Source organism: Corticium candelabrum, chromosome 1 (assembly GCF_963422355.1).
Source record: "Corticium candelabrum chromosome 1, ooCorCand1.1, whole genome shotgun sequence".
NCBI lineage: Eukaryota > Metazoa > Porifera > Homoscleromorpha > Homosclerophorida > Plakinidae > Corticium > Corticium candelabrum.
In genome coordinates, this window is record NC_085085.1 from 11,128,285 (window position 1) to 11,147,040 (window position 18,756).

Below are 18,756 nucleotides of genomic sequence, written 5' to 3' on the forward strand. Positions count from 1 at the left end.
TCACTGTTGGTCATTTCTGCCTCAAATCCAAGTCCATGCAACGTTGTCGATTGTTCTGGAGAGCCATCTACGGCTGTAACCTGTTGCATCGGCTCGTTTCGATTTGATTGTGAAGCCGGCGGCACCTCGTGCTCCTGCACATTGTCTTGATATCGCTCTCGTCTCGACAGCTGTGTTGCCCGCTCTCTCGGCCCTCCAACCGTTGACTGCGGAGCCGCGTTGGGAGCCGACTGAGGTGGCATATAGTTTCTAGTCATGTGGGGAGGCACTGTAGCAGTCGGATGTCGATCTGAGAATACATACCCAATAATATAAGACTCGATCTGCCTAACACAAAACCCATGCAGACAAGTGACTGACTCTTGGACGGATAAACCAGTAGCATGTGGTCCTGCACCTGCCGTCTTCGGTCTGCAAAGTAGACATCCTCACGCAAAAATTCAATGAACAATAAGTACACGTCGGTCACACTCACCATTTTCTAAGGAATCTATAAACTCTCTGTTCCGCCTCAGTTCTCTTAGAAACTCCTCATTCTGTATGTACAGCGCAATTCGTTCATCTTCTAATACTTGTAAAGCAGTATTCGGTTCAACAGCCGTTGCTCTCCTGTGAGCGGCCAGTGACTGTTGTGCTGTGCCATACCCTAAAGGAAGCTCGTGTGTCCTCCGCTTCTGTACGTACCTGCATCAATGAATAAACCACACGGTTATCACACACCTGCACATACTCGCCCGTCTCCAGCATCATGTCCTACTTCTGCGGTTTCGGTAGTTTTATCCTCAGAAAGTCATCGGGAAGAGAACCGACGAGCGGCGCCGTGTAGCCCGATGCCGATGTCCGCGACAGGTTCGTCGCTTTCACTATCACTCGACGTTGATTTCTCTCGTTGCGGACCGGCTCTCTCTGCTGAGCTCGCGCGACCGTTTCGTACGACGGCAAAGGATCGACGTCGTCGTGGCTCTGTCGCGGTGAATAACCGGGAGGACCTTCTCCGTCCGTGGGCACCTGTGGAACAGAACCGTTATCCGTCTCGTCCTCCTCTCCTCCCATCGAGATGAGTTGGTCAATAGTGGCGTCCACCGATCCATTGTTCGATCTCAACACCGATTCGATCACGTCGGCGCCCATCGACGGAAACATACTCTGGAAGTCGCGCATCGCGTCCGTGAAACCGAGAACACGTCGCGGTCTGTGAGGCTGACGTCTCGAGTCGGCCGAACGGCCAGTTCTCGTCGCAGGACCGGCAGTAGCCATTACACATCTAGTACGTACATAATTTATCTGAGATGAGGCTGAGGGCTCGTACGCTAACAATTGAGAATGACCACACCTCCGGACAAGTTTCCTCCCTAGATTATCACTTAGGAAATTGGGAAAATCATTACATTACAGTATTAGTAAAATGGAACACAAGAAATCGTGGTATATACAAATGGTGTGTGTGTGTGTGTGTGTGTGTGTGTGTGTGTGTGTGTGTGTGTGTGTGTGTGTGTCCACCACACCAGACTTCTGCCAGTGTCTCCAGATCTCATCCATCTACATATACATTATCCATATCACAGTATAATACCAGCGTGAAAGCAGGTACACTGAACATATAAATATGTACAACTATGGGCGCGTTCAAATACTAGTTGTGGAACGGGAATGCACCCTTCATAGTCAACAGTGCAATAATACATCTACTCAAATCTACTCCAGTAATATCTCATAAACATGTTCATGAAATTCTCTCTACAGCCATTTGGCATTCATGCTGGAAGCAGACCTATCAGTTGTGGTCATTTCCAGGTAAACTTCTCAGCGTATAATTAACATTCACACGATTTCCAGATATAAGTAGCATTGGCTTGCCCAAGACCTGGTGAAATCACTTCATTTGTATACCAATAGTAATAAAATAGGCACAAAACTTTAGATTTGCATTATGCTTGGCTGCATGTTGGTTATAATGATGCATTTTGTTCATATGTGGTCTTACAACATACTGTGTAATTCCATAAATCGTGCTGTTGTACAGTTTCGACTGTCTTTTGAAAGACAATATGCAACCAAAAAAGACAAAATCACAAACTGTGTGCAATACATATGAATAATAAGCATTAGTTATGAATATTAGTAGACTGTAATAAGTATTAGTAAGCTCATTACAGATATTGCAAACACAACAAGTGCAGTCATGCCTTGTTTCTTGCTTGGCCACAACACAACAATCACAATGGAACAGCGTACAAAGCATAACTGAACATGCGTGTCATTCTTAGAATTCAAGCAATGTCCATTCTACACACAATTGTCACTCTAAAAAATTTAATGATTTAAACTACCACAGAATCCTGTCAACAAGCACTGGGCATGGGCATATACAAGCAGATACGTCTATACCAGCAACCAGATCACTGTAGATGTGAGCACACAGCCTCACGTAATTTTGCTGACCAATTTGGCATACAGTTACCTTTCTCTCTCTGAGGTAACAATAATCAGGTAATAATAATGTGTTGAACAGTCCGGGGGGGAGCCCTGGTCTCTACAAATCCGGGGGGGAGCCCTGGTCTCTACAAATCCAGAGCACAAGGAACAAATGCAACAATAAACAGCATTATCACTATTACAGTTACTATTACTGTTATTTGAAATGAGAATATTATGAAACTCTATGACAGAAAGCCAGCACCGTATACAGGATTGGCAATTCACAGGGGGTTGAAATTATGCAAAGACGCCCACTATGTTGGTCCAACAGCCATGCCCACTATGTCTGTCCAACAGCCATGCCCACAAGGACTATTACCAAACCTCTCAACTTATGTAAATGAATACACCCATTAAACATGTCCACAAGTAAGCGTGGGTAGCAGCTTACGTGTGGACCTCGCTTTACTTTCTGTGCACTAAGGCTTTGCCTCGAACACCCAAACGTGCTGTTACTGCAGGTAGATATCCAGATACTGTAGATACAAGCAAGCAGAGCCGTTTAGAGAGTCTAGTTCAAAGAATCCGCTACGTCTGGAAAGATGGGGCTAACGGGTCTACGCAAAGTGACTGTCAGAGTGTCTCATGATAGCCTTGTTGGGAGAAAGGACTGGCAATCGTGAGTCTCACAACAAAGTCATGAGAGTTGAGAGGTCTGTATGAGATAAATGATATGAAAAAGCATACTACATAAACGTCAATCAGTCAGTTCCATGGCAGTGAGTAGTCTTCCTATCAAGTGTGAGTTACCAATGCAGAAACATCTGTTTTTTGTAAGTTTAACTTGGTCTTCCGACCTCAAGCCGATTCTAGTCAACGGTACACTGTAGACAGACTGTCTCACTACATTGCAATTTCGAGTGTGACCCTTCCTGTCGTGATCTATTCGTAAGACGCCAGATATTTCATAGGCCCATGTTACATAAAAATTGATAGGCTACGAATTTATATGTAAGTGTGGCAACCCTGCAAGTAACGCAAGCCATCTCCTGTAATCATTGCCATTGCTTGTTGAGTGCATGAATTTTATGTCTCTTGGTTGATGGTTATTAAAGCGACGCTGACCAGTTTTATGCACATGCCCCACAACGAGTCTCTCATCTCGTGTATTGAATGAATCTTGTGTGCTGCTTGTGCAGTAGCACTGAAGTTCATTTGATTCTGTTTTAATAAAGTTGCCAAGAAATGAACTCTTGTGACAAAATTCAAGACTACTGCAGCAAATTTATAAATTCCAAGGCAAACACACGCGTAACATTTATGTCATTATCAAGAAATGCACTACTGAAGACTCAAATCCGCTGGCTTATAGGTAGCCGACATGTACACTTAGATGCTCCATCTCTCCGTGTTTCATTGTTGAGAAATTTGAATTGTCAAAAAAAACAAAACAAAATGAGCATGGTACAGTGTGAAGTCTGAGGTTAACCGGCTCTGTGCTCCTTTCATTTTTGAATCACAGGAACATATTGTTCTAAGTCAAATGAATACACTGAACTGTACAGGACTGACAGTAGCTTAGAGTTCATTTCCACCATAAAAGTTGGATAGTTCCCCTCCAAAAATCAAGGTCCTTACAAACAACATGCAAACTGCTCTAATACATAAACTGAACCTTGTCTTCACATTTGCTGTCTAACAGAATTCTCACAAAACAACACAAATGTACACACACACACACACACACACACACACACACACACACACACACACACACACACACACACGTGTGCACACAAACACACACCCTCCAAGCAATGTACTAGTAGTTCTATAACATAACTGACAACACGATAGCAGAGAACAACACTGTGAAAAGTCACCATGAATGAGGAGAAGAATTTCTATGACATAGCCCACGCCAGGCTGCCAAGCTACTACAGCACGTGTTCTTAAAACCAGTCTCATTATCATCATCACAGAGAGCTCAAAAATGTGCAATAGGATGCCCAACAAATGCTTCCACAGACATATACAGACAACAGCATCAAGCAGAAACGCACTGTAATGTTCACATAATGAACTATGATAAAAATGAATTGTTGTATTCTGTCCAACATGACCGTATCCATACCAACCTACGGTTCTTTGTCATCGCTGTCCTTTGTAGCTTTAGTTGCAGTCGTTTGATTTTTTCGAGGACGACCACGACCTTTCTTGGGTGTGTCTGTAGCAGGAGCTACCTTCTTTGGTTTAGGAGCTTCTGTTTCTCCATCAGTCTCATCCTCTACATCTACGGACTCTTCAGGTGTAGGGTTCTTCTTTGGGCGCCCTCTGCGTCGTTTGGGAGCATCTGTAGCTTCAGGGGCAACATCAGGCTTCACCTTACGTGGCCGACCACGTCCTCGCTTGACAGGAGCTTCTGTTGGTTCACTGGAAATAAGATAAATAAGATACAGCGTACACATGCAAATGATTCAAAGTATGCACCAAGCTAGCTTAGGAAAGAGATTTTACCTTAATAAGCTGACACAACAACTGCCTACTTCAATCTGCTCATGTCTACACTATCTACTATATACAAGCACAATATAAATAAACTTACAGCTAGTTAAGACGTACATGAGCCAGCAAATAACCAAGTTTTGAGATATAGGAACCTTTTCTTCAGTTGTCCAATTACACACAATGGCTTGAAGTTTCTCACAGCAACATTGACAACTTTGTATCTGCCTGTATTGTAGGTAATCTACCTGTTCATGCACATAGATTACCAGTTATCAGCACATATGGCCTAGCCATCATTTTATCCTTCTGACAACGATCTTCAATAAACGCATTCATAGTACAATCAACCAATAAGCAACAACAGTCAACCATATTCTCACAAGCTAGGTATACTACACCATTGGTTGCAATATGTTAACATTTTCGCTATAATTACATTACAACAGTGCATCATGCCTAATTATCCGAGTCTGGCAACCAATTATCAGAGCTCTCTGCATCCTTTCATTCATCATTTATTCCTTAATTTGCATTCACATAGTAGACTGAGTTTGATTTTTAATCCACAGCGCGTAGTATTTGCAACCACAATTGTACTGCAAAGAAGCATCAGTCCACATGTCTGTCTGTCTGTAAAGCCCCAGTACAGATGGCCTTTCCTCTTCAGATCTTTACTACATACCATATATGATGAAATATTGGCAAGGAATTTATTTTGGCGGATTTTAGCGAGCAACAATATAAAATCAGTTTGGCCACCGGATATGTTGACGTCATCACCCTGGTGGATCAGGCATCACGGCGATGTGGTGGTATGTCATGCAGATGAGGCCAAAAGATGGTAACCCACTGCTTGCCATCTGTTGTGCCCACGCTGTCTAGCAGAGAGCTTAGACATGAGAATGAGGCCATGAAGCTATGACGAAGCAGCTGGAGTAATGCGAGTCAAATCTCCGAAAACTCCTCCATAACCCAGCCATTTAATTAATTAATTAACTAGTGGGTGGAGAATATCCTACATACATCAATTATCCAACAATGTCTGACCACCAAATAAAATCCACCAATATGCTTTACCATCAATTTTTATCAAACTGCCAAAATAAATTCCCGAAAAAGTTTCATCTCAAACGTTACAATCTATTGATGGCCGAGACAAGTCCACAATAATACAGGAACCTAGAGCTGTGATATAGCTATTAAAACATCGTATATATAACAATTATGAATGTGCACAATTCTGGGACCAGTCTTGGACACTCAGGATCTTGCACGGAAATCTACACTGTACATTAGCTTAAGTAATGGCCCACCCACATCACTTTCAGACACATCAGGTCTAATAAAATTAGTGAGTAATTCTGACTCAACAAATAGTGGTTGTACACAAAGATATACTGCAAGTAGTTATGACATGCCTAAATTGACGACTTGATTTATATTCTAAATTACTAATATTAATTAATTAAGTTACACAGCCACACCCTTATTTCTCTAGACACGCCCCAGCCCGCGCCACCAACCACGTGGCGTCCCATGTGGGGTGTACATATCATACGACAGGCCAAAGGATCGGCGTACGTCTGTCTCCTCGCATCGCACAAAGCCAGCGGCCAAAGAGATTTAGGTTAATGCAGTACAGCAGGCCAGATGTTACACAAATTCTTGCCGACGGGCCACGATGTCGAGCAGACGCGAAGATCCTTTTGAGCGCTAGACGCGGACTTTGCAACAGACAGTTGACTAGGTCGTCTACTTTGCGTTCGTACGCTCATCTCGACGCAACGAATCTGATGCCCTTACGTCTGCACTTGTACTACCCGACTTGTCCGCCTCACTTTGTTTGCAGCTTTGTTTCAGAGCCGCGAGACGTTACCCAGCGGCTTGCCTCTCACTTTAGAGATATTCAAATTTGAATGGCTGTCTTCTAGAGCGTCGATGAGCTGGGATTGCTGTAGACGTCCGTTTAGGATTCTAATGTAGCATAAAATGCTGCAACGCTAGGGGGTAGGAGGTCGTTTTGGCACTCTAGCAAGCTCCTCTCCTCCTCCCAAAGCGATTACGACCAACCTTGTAGGTGCTTCCTCCTTTTCTTTGTCAGACATCGCTCCAGACACGGAAAACAAGAGGACAACTGCACGAACCGCCGAAATCAAGTTACAAATTGTGCGCCTGCGCAAGCACTACATCACCGACGAAGCAAGGCCTGTCCGAAGCAAATAGGCTAGTGACTCCAGCAGCAAATTTTTTAGTGAAGATTAGCTATGAAGGTTACTAATTGAACATCACATTGATAACTTTACGTGTTGGAAAATAGACATCCGGGTTGTTGTAAATATCTACTCGTAGGCATAGCGCGGGTAAAACACCAAAGCTGTTGGAATCGGTTGTCTATGCATATGTGCATTAAAAATGTCTTCTGCAATCGAAAAAACAGCTAACATTTCGCAGAAGGCTCATTGGAAATCTCTCTATTCCCCAACAGCTCTCAGTAAATACAACAAGAAATCAACAACACAAAAAGCATCTGGAAAAATAAAAAATAGTTCAATTGGTACAGCAGAAGATAAGAATCCACTTTATTGTAATAGTGACGACAGTTGCTAGTATGATTTTGATGGGTTCAAGTAGTGCTAGGAATAAATGACATTCAAATAGCAATTGGGTAAAAGGACCGTTGTTCCATCCTTGTACATCTATTTCCATTCTCTTGGATTCGTACCCTCCGGAGTGCTGTCAATTTGTACCATTATCTCGCCTTTTCACTACAACGTAGATGACGCTCAAACGTTGCAAATAAAAGCTCACAAACGATTCACCCACTTGTGTAGTTTGTGACAGACCAACATGTAAAACAACTCAACTACATAACCAAAACCCTGTCTTCACATTGCTGTCTAAACACACACACACACACACACACACACACACACACACACACACACACACACACACACACACACACACACACACACACACACACACACACACACTTGCAAGCAAAAATGCCCTCCAAGCAATGTAGTTCTACAACTAACTTGAAAATGTGAGAGTAAAGCACAACATAGTAGAAGGCCGCTACCAATGAGAAATAAGGCATCAAGTTTCTATGACATAGCCCAAGCCAGGCTACCAAGCTACCACAGCATGTGTTCTTAAAACCAGCGTCATTGTCATTATCACAGAGCTCAAAAATGTGCAATTAGGGTGCCCAACCAAATGCTTCCACAGACAGACAACAGCATCAAGCAGAAACGCACTGCAATGTTCACATATTGGAGCAAGATAAAAATGAATTGCTCTATTCTGTCCAACATGACTGTATCCATACCAACCTACGGTTCTTTGTCATCGCTGTCCTCCTTTGGAGCTTTAGTTGCAGTCGTTTGATCTTTACGAGGACGACCACGGCCTTTCTTGGGTTTGCCTGTAGTAGGAGCTACCTTCTTTGGTTTAGGAGCTTCTGTTTCTTCATCGGTGTCATCGTCTACATCTATGGGATCTTTGGGTGGATGGTGCTTCAGATCTTCGGGTGTGGGGTTCTTCTTTGGGCGCCCTCTGCGTCGTTTGGGAGCATCTGTAGTTTCAGGAACAACATCAGGCTTCACCTTACGTGGCCGACCGCGTCCTCGCTTGACAGGAGCTTCTGTTGGTTCACTGGAATAAGATACAGATTACACATTGATTTAATTAAAATAATTCAAGGTATGTAGCACACTAGCTTAGGTAAGAGATTTTACCTTGATAAGCTGACACAACAACTGCCTACTTCAATCTGCTCATGTCTACACTATCTACTATATACAAGCTGCTACAAGCATAACAAAGGCTTACTTACAGCTACATTTTAAGATCAGATGAGCCAGCAAACAACTTGAGTTTTGAGATATATAAACTTTTGTATTTAATGATAATAATAGTTGATGTTGTTGCTGTAAGAAAACTTCAAGCCATTGTTCGCATGCAAATGGACAACCGAACAAAAGGTTTAATTATTCATGTGTGAAGTTTTTCACAGCAAGAACATCAACAATTATTGTCATTAAAATGTAAAGACAAATCACAGCTGCTATGCAAAGTCATTTGTTCAACGTGCTTGTAAACCTCACAAAACCAACAGCAGCAGATAGCTTGACCTCATTAATAATTCAAGCTTACTTTGAGTTCATTGACATTACTTTCAAACTAGTAGTGTAGTAGTGCTGCCTTGCCTGCAACGTCAAAATCAGCAACTAGTATTGCAAGTAAGCAACCCTAGTAGTAGTAAACACATCTCAGGATATGACTACAGTGTATTACATGCATACAACAGTCAATTCCTGACTGTAAAGGTTTCTTTCTCTATTTGTTTCTTGTTCTATTCGCTTGAGAGACAATAAATGACTAATGTACCTACTTGTTCATGCAAACATAGATTACCAAGTAAACACCACACATGACCTAGTCAGTCATTGTTTCATCATTGAATAATTAGGGTTGTACTGTACTCAGACATTTGGCTGCTCGACTAGGGTAACCGAGCAACTGAACTAATAATAGTAATAAAATTAGACAAACAATACTATAAGTAAATATTTTAGTTGTGATATACTGTATGTGTGAATCGACAACAGTTAAATTGGGTTTGATTTTACCACACAACATTAACTTTAAATTATTAATATTAACAAGTTACATAGTTACACCCTTAAAGGGACACGCTCAACATAGAGCATGCGCATTTGATCACGTTTTAGGCAGGTGTACTATAATTCAAACACTGAGATATATTGAGCACTCTAATTCACACCGACACCAAAGCTGACTGAGTCTTTCTATAGCCTGAATTGGAAGGATCAAGACATTGCAGTAAGAGGTTGCATTAGACCGAGTCTAGATAATAGATATACACTAATACCTCGGTTATCTGACCCTCGAAGTTCCGGGCACCTCGATCTACCGAGCAGTCCCAGCGATCACATGCAAAAACGTTTTTACATGAATGCACATGCACGATTTTGCCTCCAAGGAAATGGCGACCAGTAAGTAGAGGAGGTCTGTCCTTACACTGGAGGAAAAGATAGAAATCATAAGAGAAATCCAGAAAGGGAAGTCTCAACGTCGTGTAGCTGAGACTCTTGAACTGCCGAAGTCAACTGTTGGAGACAATTGAAAGATCGAGAAAAGATCAGTTGCCACGTGTTCAGTGCAGAGGACCCGACTGTCGCCAAGCGGCAGTGTATTGTACGTGGATCACAGTTTCCTCTCTTGGATGACATGCTACTGGTGTGGTTTTTTCGACCCTCTGAGATATGGATATTTGCCAGTTACGGACAGTGCCCAGATAACCGAGGTATTAGTGTAGTTCTCAAAATTTTGCTACACTGCAGTTTTGGTAAAATTTGCCAAGCAGTCGGCAATTTGAGGCAGATTGGGTTCCTTGCTCTGTCCGTGTGACCCAGAAAGCATGCGTGATTCCACAAGTTGCATCTACTTAAGTCGCGTCTTCCTCTGACTAAGCAAGCACACTCAGTTGACAGTAAGCACCAAAATTTTGTATTCTTTGAAGCTTACACTGATGCCATCCCTGTCAATCGGCGCCTGAATAAACAGCCTTGCAGTAATTTTGTCATTGAACTTTGTGCATATGCAATCGTGAACAGCACTAAGAAGGGGTTGCTGGCGATTATCTTGCCAAGGTACTTGAATATATGTTATGTGCTATAGATAAAACGTAAGAGCTAGGTGCCCCACTTGAGATCAGCTCAAACGCGCATGCCCCTTTAAGACACACCCTAGACACGCCATGACCCACGTGGTTTCCCATACAGGCAACAACAAAGACAAGAGACAGGTGTGTACGTCTCATCAGCATCACACAAAATGCACTGCAGCATATCTGCGGTTACATGCGGTTTTGCCGGCCGGCTACGATGTCAACCAGAGACGTGGCCCTTTGAGCACTGAAAGCGGACAGAATTCAAAGACTTTGCAACAAACAGTTGACTAGGTCGTCTACTTCGTGTTCGTACCTCATCTCGAAGCAGCGAATCTATTATTCTAACCTCCTTACATCTCGTTTCCGGACAAAATACCACTAAGTGCTCTTGTACTGTACTGTACCCGACTTGTCCGCCTCGCTCTCAGTTGCAGCTTCGCAGCCGCAAGACGTTACCGAGCGGCTTGTACTTCAGAGATGTTCAAATGTGAATGACTGTCTTCTAGATCTAGAGCGTCCATGAGCTAGGATTGCTCTAGACGACCATCTTCCCTAATGTTGCAAAAATGTTGCAGAAGTTGCAAAGGCAGCGGGTGGAAAGTTGTTTTGGCGCTCTAGTAAGCTCTTCTCCTCCCCCAAAGCGATTACACACGACCGACCTTGTAGGTGCTTCCTCCTTTTCTTTGTCAGACATCGCTCCAGACACAGAACACAAAGACAATCGACAATTGTACGAACCGCCGAAACGTCAAGTTAGAAATTGTGCGCGTGCGCAGTTATCATTGCACTGAGAGAACCCGGATTTGAATGCCAAGTTAAGTAAGCGACTGTATAGTCTACATTAATTAATTAATTAAAGTAAATTCCTAATGTAGTTTAATTAGGCTGCAACAACTGGAGTTATTGGACCTATTTTTCAGAAGTTCAATTTGCAGTGCACATTCTGTCAGCTATCAGAAGGCTCCATAATTGATTAATTAATGTGTTCCTAGCTTTCACCACTGTCACCATAAGCGAAAAAACCCAATGTTGTCACAGCTCTCAAAACAAAGTAAGAGCAAAATAAGAGGTTTGCCCCAAAAGACGAACTGTCTCAGTACACTCATAGTACATCTCTACCTAATTGACAATCAGAAAATTTCAAGCTTAAGTCGTCTAAACCATTGATGTCTTGTTGACCTGCAGTATATTCATAGTCATCCTGTTGACATTGGTCATGTATTGAGCTTTAGACCAGTTGCTGATACTGTCAAGCAAGAATACCTAACACATGTACAGTTCAAGACATCAATGAATATCAAACTCAAACATAATATTCCAACTTTAGAACACATTTTTTTCAGACAGGTGAGTCAACCCAAACTGCCAAGACATTCAACGTCCGTTGATGAAAAGACTATCTGATAACATCTCATGCATCATAGCAATTGTCATGACCAGAGCCCACCAAATGGCTCATCAAAGTAGTAAACTAATTTTCTTAGTTTACTGCAATTCAACTTCTAGTTTCAACAACCTTAACTGTTTCGTCAGCTGTAGCACTTTAGCTGGAGCAATACCTCTAGGAGCCGTAATGACATCGAGCAAAGATACTAAAACCCTCGTCTCTGAATTCATGATACTCAGCAATAACCTGCCTAACTGTGCTTCTTTGGCAGAGGTAAAGCAGTTCGACCTTCGACTTTTCTTACAGACTACTGTGCCAGCAAGAGAAGCACTACAGTTGACATGACCACAAGCACAACTGCACCTTTGTGTACCGTATTTTCTTCACAGTATGTGACAAAGGTTAAAAAGTAGCAAATCTTTAGTTTCTAGAAATGACAGAGTTTCATGCATGCTGCTCACAAACGTCTAGAAGACGCCTCAAAAGTTGAAATTGAGGAATGTCAGTTGAATCAAAAATTACTGGACCAGGAAAACAGTGGGCCTTGTGTCTACAAAAGAACTTTCCAACTCAAAGTAATTATACAAACAACTATGCTGATGAAGCAAGCATTCGGATTAGAAAAGACATTCTGTTTCAAAGAACTAAAGCTTGGAACACTGTGAAATATTTCGAGTAGTTACAAATATTCTACAGTTGTACTACCGACAGAGACTTGTCACTTCTATTTGTTTCTAGCAACAGGCTAGACCATTCTCTGTTGCTCAGATATACAGTCGCTAAGGTGAAAGCTGCTACCATTCACTGTGATGAAATTACTACATCGTTATGTTCCTTCGGTAAGCATGTCTGGAGACTTCGAGCGACAATGAGCCAAAAGTGATGTACATCCACAGGATGATCCAGACGTACTTAATGTCCATAGTCAGTCAAACAGTGATGTCAGACATATTAGAAAGGCATACGAGACATCCTCACCATTAATTAAGATCGATGGTTTTTATTATTACCGATGTGTAACACTAGGTGTATAGTACTGTAGTGCATTTGGTCACATGACATACAACCAACCGCATAACAGGTGACCAAATCAATAATGAAACTTATTTATTTATAGTGATTAGAGATATGAGCTCTCTGATCTACTGAAAATAATTCAGACTCTCTGCTTCCATATTTATTGATCACCATTTTCACACTTGGACTGACACATTATGTCATGTATCACATCTGATGCTGAAGCATTCTCATAAGATGACTCTACATGATTGTCGTTCTGTACATAAGTGAACCTATTGCTCTCAAACTGTGATAATGGCATACAATCATAACATCACAAATCTGTAAGGCTCATGTAGCAACTCTTTCTATATTATAAAGGGCTCTCAGTCTACGTATGTCCAGCAAGTAAACATACTTAACTGTCTCAAACTGATGATGAATAACTTAGAATCGCTATGATGTCTAACATCGTCTCCAGACTCTCGCACTTGTTTTGTCTGGTACCAGTATGTTAATGATGTCCACTGAGTGACCGAACAAAACATGCGACTGCACTATGCAAAGAACTGAAAACCAATATGAAAAGACACTTCATAAAATGCTTAATTAATGGTGTACCACCATACATACATAATGCACCCATTATCGTATATCATACAATGTCACATGTAGCCAACAAATTCGCAAGTTGCTATATACTAGTGTACAGTGGATGCACACCTACGCTATAGTACTAATGCACTAATGCACATACACGAACAGAATGCTCCAACAGAAACTGCTACTATAGTATTCCATTACCTTGTCTACACCTAGTGATACAATGACTCCCAGCATTACAATTGTCATTTCTTCTTTAAAGAACCCGTTCCTTTGTTTCCGGCACGTGGCGGCGTCTGCGGCCTTCCAGCACCGAATCCAAGTCGCTTCTTATCGGACGGCTTTAAAATCTATCAATACACATGCACACACACACGTACCGATAACTACAAAAACATCACAAATAATAACATTCGAAGCACCTGAAAAGAGCACATGAGAGTTTCATCTACGCTCATCATTGCACCTGCATTGTCAAACTCTCCGCAGTAGTTAGGTGCAGAGAACAGAGTGACCAGCTGTCTCTTTGCAAAAAACTCGTACCCATCTTCAACAACCTATTATGTACAGCAATAAGTACATTACATTACGATCACGATGCCAAGTATCTCGCCTGGTGGGCGCGACAGATTAGATCAAAATCATTCTTCAGTAAAAATTTGGCAACAATTTCCGGTCCAAAAGTAAATGATACACCTCGATCGTTTTCTCCCCAGCCAGAGATTTCCTTGTCAGGGTCGGACCAGAGAAGGTCACACAGTAACCCTAACAAACATAGCCAATCATCTTAGTAGACACACATACAAGCACTCAGATGTATAACCAACCTTGATCAGGAACGTCTGTAGGACGCATTATCCTCCTGATCTGCTCCATTGACTGCAGATCGGGCGAGAGACCACCATGACAACAGAATATCTTCTCGTCGAGAATGGCAGCAACGGGAAGACAATTGAAACAATCCGTAAACGTCTTCCACAGCTTGATGTTATAACGCCTCTTGCATTCGTCATAGAATCCATAGATCCTATTTATGCTCGCACATTCGTGATTGCCTCTCAGCAAGAAGAAATTCTCCGGAAACTTGATTTTGTACGCCAACAAGAGACAAATAGTCTCCAACGACTGTTTGCCCCTATCTACGTAGTCTCCCAAAAACAAGTAGTTAGATTCCGGCGGAAAGCCCCCGTACTCAAACAATCTCAGCAGGTCGTAGTATTGACCATGGACGTCTCCTGCGTCAACAATATGGCATCTCAGACAATTTAGAGAACACACGCAATCGCGCTTCTTCACAATTCGAGCTTCTTCACAATTCGAGCACTAAAATTGCTAATTAGTGACGAAAAGACTCACCGCAAATCTTGAGTGGTGCCTCCAACTCGAGAAGAATTGGCTGACTGAGGAATATCTCACGAGACCTCAAACACAACGTGCGAATCTCACCCTCCGTCAGCTGCACACTCTTGCCCGGCCGCGAGCCTCGAACTACACCAAAAGAGAGTCAACAATTGCCACTTCCCTAGTCCAACGGTCGCCCCCGACGACTAACCTTCGAGAAGGCGGGTTACAACGCTGTCGACGATGCCCTTGTCGTCAGCCATACTAACCGATGATGGCACCGCAGAGTAGACCAATCGTCACGGCAGCCACTTCGCGGATTGCTACGAAAGTGACAGATGCAAAGTGCCTACAAAGTGACTAGTTGATATCTACGTTGCCCACGGCCTGAGTCAGCGTCTCAAATTACATTGGAACACCCTGTCAAAACTGGCACCTCTGGTGGTCCAATATTTACGTCTTGTCGTAGTTAGTACAGTGGTCAATCAACTGGATGGAAGATAGGGATTAAAAATATTTAATTTAGCTAACTTGTGTAGCTACCTAGTTACAGTGTACTTAAAATAATTAAAAATATTTGTCTAGTGTACAATCAACTCCTTCTAGAAAGTAATTCTGCTCTCATTTTAGATATGACCATTCCAATACATTACCGTATAAATGCCAGGCTTGTAAATGTGTAGGCAGCTAGGAAATGGTCTCTCAAACAGAGATAATACAAACTACTAATCAATACCCAAAAACCTCATGCTGTTGTAGATACTGTTATTGCCACATCGTTTCCTGTTGCTGTTTGTGTTGGATACCGAAAGTGTTAATTAGAAAAAATTGAAAGTACACTACTTATCTTGTCAAAGTCTAAACTAAAGTCTTATATCGAAGTTTCCTTGCGGTCTCGCCCCCATCACGTGACTCGCGTGAACTCATATCCAGTTGAGTCGATGACAACCAGCTCCTGTCCATGTAATTCATCTGTAGATGTCATAACTAATCAAATTTCCTTCTTTTCTTGTCGGCTTTCACACAGGCCGCATTCAGTGTCATATCCCTTTGAAATCGAGCTCTTACTGCACACCAGCGGAGTCACACGAGAGAGCCAGAGAGAGCATTCGGCTACATACGCCTGATTGCAACAATTTGAGAAGACCTAGACGACAAAAGACTGCGGTAAAGTTACAAACAGCAAACCAGTGGGCCTACCTTGTCTGACTAGAACGTCGTAACACAATCAGACGTCGTCGCTTGCCGTGGCGTTTCACTCAGTTGAGATTATCGCTACACTGACGACACATATTCTATAGCTTAGGGGCCCAGATATAAAACGCATCACTTACATAATTGTCAGCGTCCCCAGAGCAACGGCTGCATCGTCGCTGAGCGTCCGTTCCAGCAAATACCACATTTTTACATACAATTTTACTTAATAATCGTCCCGCAGGAGGGGAGAGACCGCTTACACATCCGCGATGACTACAGTTCCAAATCGGATGGGACATGAAGTCCCGTATGTTCACCACGCTACTGTTCCTCTGCCTTCTCTCTTCCGTAAACACAGAACGAAGTCACTGTTAGTGGGTTAAGAAATAACAGCAGATGGAATTGGGGATACGGCATCAAGCACTGACTGATTCCACCCGACATCGGTCCTAGAAAAGTTTCCTTCCTATTTTGTCATTTCAACCTTTCCTTCCTACTTTGTGATATCAACTGCCCATCCTGTTCTTCCCACTGTAATTTGGTTTCGTTCCAGTTTGCCATACATGCCACCGACCAACACAAAAAGGTTTGTCCTTCCATGCGTTATGTTTATGTTGCCATTGAAATTTTCAATCAGGTTTTGTCTGTCTTTAGAATGGTAAGTGTGGTTCTACCATGATTCCGTGTGTGAGGTGTGAGTCCGCTTAGATGCTTATGAATCATGATATTCCATGCAGGATGTCACATAGCTCCCATCCAAAGGACATTGATTGTCCATTAGAAACAGCTTGTCCGATACTATGTGACAGACATTTAGACTCCATTGGGCAACACACTAGTCATAAAGCAAAGAGCACAATGTCAATCGTTGTCACTACTACGAACGAGCCATGCAATCATGTTAATACGCTAACATGCTCCAATACTGCGAAACATACCCCTGAACAAGTCGCCAGTCAAGCTGGTCCAACAGACTTATCCTAGTGTCAATCTCATGATCTGGATCGTGTCGAACGCATTCGGCCCCGATCTCTGCTCGGTGATCTGGAATTCCGGAATGCCCTTTTGGGTGACCTCGATCGACTGCGGGAGCGACCGCCGCCGTAAAAGTTTCCGCGCTGAGCACGAGCTGGTGGAGATCGTCCTCGTCGAAATGGTGAACGGCCTCCTCGACCGGATGGTGCCCTCTGAAATGGCGATCTGCTTCTGGAATGTGATCGACTCTGTCTAGCATCCTCCTTCACACGAATGTAGGAAGTCTCTCCCTGTAAATGTAGATTTCAATACATTCAATATCACATTGTTACATGGCATACACACTTCATGAGATCTGAACTTAGTATCATCAAGATGCTTCATGGCTGTGCGCATCCCGTCGCGCCGTGAAAACTCAACCACGCCCGTTCCGTCATTGAATACGTCAGTATAAATGACGTCACCGGCCTCTCGGAAATGATCCTTGAGATCCTGCCAGCTGCCCGTCGGAGGTAAGCCAGTGACGACCACTCTGTGACCCGTTCTTCGATTCTGTGGTGGCCCGTGTCCACCACCACGACGTCCAGACCCGTAGTGTGAATCACGTTCATATCTCCCACCGTGGTCGCGGCCGTTACCCCTTAGGGGGACCCCACCGCGGCCTCGCTCCGTGCCACGAGGACTTTCGACCCGAATACGGTAGCCATCGAGAAGCGTGCCGTCCTTGGCTAGAATGGCGTCTTCAGCATCCCTACAACAACAAATAGGAGCTCACGTGTCCTTCAAACAAGGAAGTGTGTTCTGCACTCAATCTACACCTTTCTCTAGAGCTCATGCAACGATTAAACGAGCAGAAAGAATGAGTCAAGACGGTTACAGGCAAACGGGATTACCTTGGATCCTCAAACTCGATAAAGGCAAAAGGAGCTCCCCCGCGCCGATTCTTCAAATCGAGCAGCGCAATCTTCCCGAACTTGTAAAACAGGTCTTCTAGATCGCGCTCGCGCACGTCTGGAGGTAGATTCCCAATGTAGACTTTGCAGGATCCACTTCGCGACATGGTCCAGAAACGGTCGATGTGTCACTTTAATGCGCGTGCGTCGACCAGCACGTGATTAGGACACACGTGGTTGGGAGTTGGTTTGGTCTAAGATGTAGAAGACTACTGGTAAGTCTGGATTACCGCTTGACGTCTACATTAGTGGTTGTATGATCAACAAGGAATAAGCAGCCCATTAATTAATGAGTGCGACGTCAGGTTGTAGTAATTACAACTTGAAGAGTACACTAATAATTCTAGTAGATCGATATAGATACTGTACCGTGAGAATTCAATTTTGCTGACAACGACCTTGCATTGTTCAGCCATTGTCATAAGTTTCTGTACAGCACTTCATATACAGTGAATATTCAGTATTAAATTTGACAAAGAATTTTGCTTGCCTTCATATTATGGACCTTCAGCTAAAATACCAATGAGTCTAATATCATGGGTTAGAATAATAGTATAGTTAGCTTTAGAATTACTTAGTTGCCTGTGTGTGATGACATAGCAGCTGAAAACTAGAAAGTTGTCAAGTTTACAGACGCCATACCACATTCCTCCTCAATTGTTACTTCACTCAAAATT

The 18,756-nt window shown here is 43.0% G+C and overlaps 5 protein-coding genes across 6 annotated transcripts in view; all 5 read right to left on the reverse strand.

Annotated features, from left to right (window-relative positions):
* Window positions 1-1,307, reverse strand: part of LOC134188190 (CUE domain-containing protein 1-like) — a 7,932-nt gene extending 6,625 nt beyond the window's left edge. Inside the window, exons 1-4 of the mRNA XM_062656396.1 lie at window positions 758-1,307; window positions 476-684; window positions 361-411; window positions 1-289 (exon numbers count right to left, since the gene is read on the reverse strand). The exon at window positions 1-289 is cut by the window's left edge and continues 1 nt beyond it. Coding sequence (XP_062512380.1) covers window positions 1-289; window positions 361-411; window positions 476-684; window positions 758-1,257 — 1,049 coding nt within the window. The 5' untranslated portion in view covers window positions 1,258-1,307. The remainder of the gene's footprint in view (window positions 290-360; window positions 412-475; window positions 685-757) is intronic.
* Window positions 1,308-4,290: 2,983 nt separating this feature from the next.
* LOC134191661 (high mobility group protein I-like) lies at window positions 4,291-7,131 on the reverse strand. The gene is made up of 2 exons (XM_062660280.1): window positions 6,997-7,131; window positions 4,291-4,851 (listed from the first exon to the last, which is right to left on the reverse strand). Exons 1-2 carry the CDS (start codon window positions 7,029-7,031, stop codon window positions 4,557-4,559), a joined length of 330 nt encoding a protein of 109 aa, XP_062516264.1. The 5' UTR covers window positions 7,032-7,131; the 3' UTR covers window positions 4,291-4,556.
* An 869-nt stretch (window positions 7,132-8,000) lies between these two features.
* On the reverse strand, window positions 8,001-11,390 carry LOC134186685 (uncharacterized). The gene is made up of 2 exons (XM_062654707.1): window positions 11,284-11,390; window positions 8,001-8,583 (listed from the first exon to the last, which is right to left on the reverse strand). Exons 1-2 carry the CDS (start codon window positions 11,316-11,318, stop codon window positions 8,262-8,264), a joined length of 357 nt encoding a protein of 118 aa, XP_062510691.1. The 5' UTR covers window positions 11,319-11,390; the 3' UTR covers window positions 8,001-8,261.
* A 2,202-nt stretch (window positions 11,391-13,592) lies between these two features.
* Window positions 13,593-15,305, reverse strand: LOC134186663 (serine/threonine-protein phosphatase alpha-2 isoform). The gene is made up of 6 exons (XM_062654680.1): window positions 15,166-15,305; window positions 14,970-15,101; window positions 14,441-14,848; window positions 14,227-14,378; window positions 14,036-14,170; window positions 13,593-13,963 (listed from the first exon to the last, which is right to left on the reverse strand). The coding sequence occupies exons 1-6, from the start codon at window positions 15,215-15,217 to the stop codon at window positions 13,859-13,861; spliced, it is 984 nt and encodes a 327-aa protein (XP_062510664.1). The 5' UTR covers window positions 15,218-15,305; the 3' UTR covers window positions 13,593-13,858.
* Window positions 15,306-15,473: 168 nt separating this feature from the next.
* Window positions 15,474-18,232, reverse strand: LOC134186673 (serine/arginine-rich splicing factor 1B-like). Of its 2 annotated transcripts, XR_009970986.1 has the most exons (6): window positions 18,020-18,232; window positions 17,472-17,877; window positions 17,090-17,416; window positions 16,289-16,986; window positions 16,155-16,234; window positions 15,474-16,101 (listed from the first exon to the last, which is right to left on the reverse strand). XR_009970986.1 is itself a non-coding variant. In XM_062654690.1 (3 exons), exons 1-3 carry the CDS (start codon window positions 18,184-18,186, stop codon window positions 17,144-17,146), a joined length of 846 nt encoding a protein of 281 aa, XP_062510674.1. In that variant the 5' UTR covers window positions 18,187-18,232; the 3' UTR covers window positions 16,994-17,143. The 2 variants fall into 2 exon arrangements, 1 of the variants encoding a protein (XP_062510674.1); XM_062654690.1 differs by lacking the exons at window positions 15,474-16,101; window positions 16,155-16,234; window positions 16,289-16,986 and having other exon boundaries at window positions 16,994-17,416.
* Window positions 18,233-18,756: the final 524 nt, after the last annotated feature.

Excerpts from the sequence above, each read along its gene's own strand:
- LOC134191661 (XM_062660280.1), bottom strand. The coding sequence starts at position 7,031 with ATGTCTGACAAAGAAAAGGAGGAAGCACCTACAAG. Across the intron at positions 4,852-6,996 it reads AAGGAGGAAGCACCTACAAG|TGAACCAACAGAAGCTCCTG; the intron begins GTTGGTCGTAAT and ends TCTTATTTCCAG.
- LOC134186685 (XM_062654707.1), bottom strand. The coding sequence starts at position 11,318 with ATGTCTGACAAAGAAAAGGAGGAAGCACCTACAAG. Across the intron at positions 8,584-11,283 it reads AAGGAGGAAGCACCTACAAG|TGAACCAACAGAAGCTCCTG; the intron begins GTCGGTCGTGTG and ends ATCTTATTCCAG.
- LOC134186673 (XM_062654690.1), bottom strand. The coding sequence starts at position 18,186 with ATGTCGCGAAGTGGATCCTGCAAAGTCTACATTGGGAATCTACCTCCA. Across the intron at positions 17,878-18,019 it reads ATCGAGTTTGAGGATCCAAG|GGATGCTGAAGACGCCATTC; the intron begins GTAATCCCGTTT and ends TTGTTGTTGTAG. Across the intron at positions 17,417-17,471 it reads CTAAGTTCAGATCTCATGAA|GGAGAGACTTCCTACATTCG; the intron begins GTGTGTATGCCA and ends CTACATTTACAG.
- LOC134186663 (XM_062654680.1), bottom strand. The coding sequence starts at position 15,217 with ATGGCTGACGACAAGGGCATCGTCGACAGCGTTGTAACCCGCCTTCTC. Across the intron at positions 14,171-14,226 it reads TAATCTGTCGCGCCCACCAG|GTTGTTGAAGATGGGTACGA; the intron begins GCGAGATACTTG and ends TGTACATAATAG. Across the intron at positions 13,964-14,035 it reads CTCTCATGTGCTCTTTTCAG|ATTTTAAAGCCGTCCGATAA; the intron begins GTGCTTCGAATG and ends GTGTATTGATAG.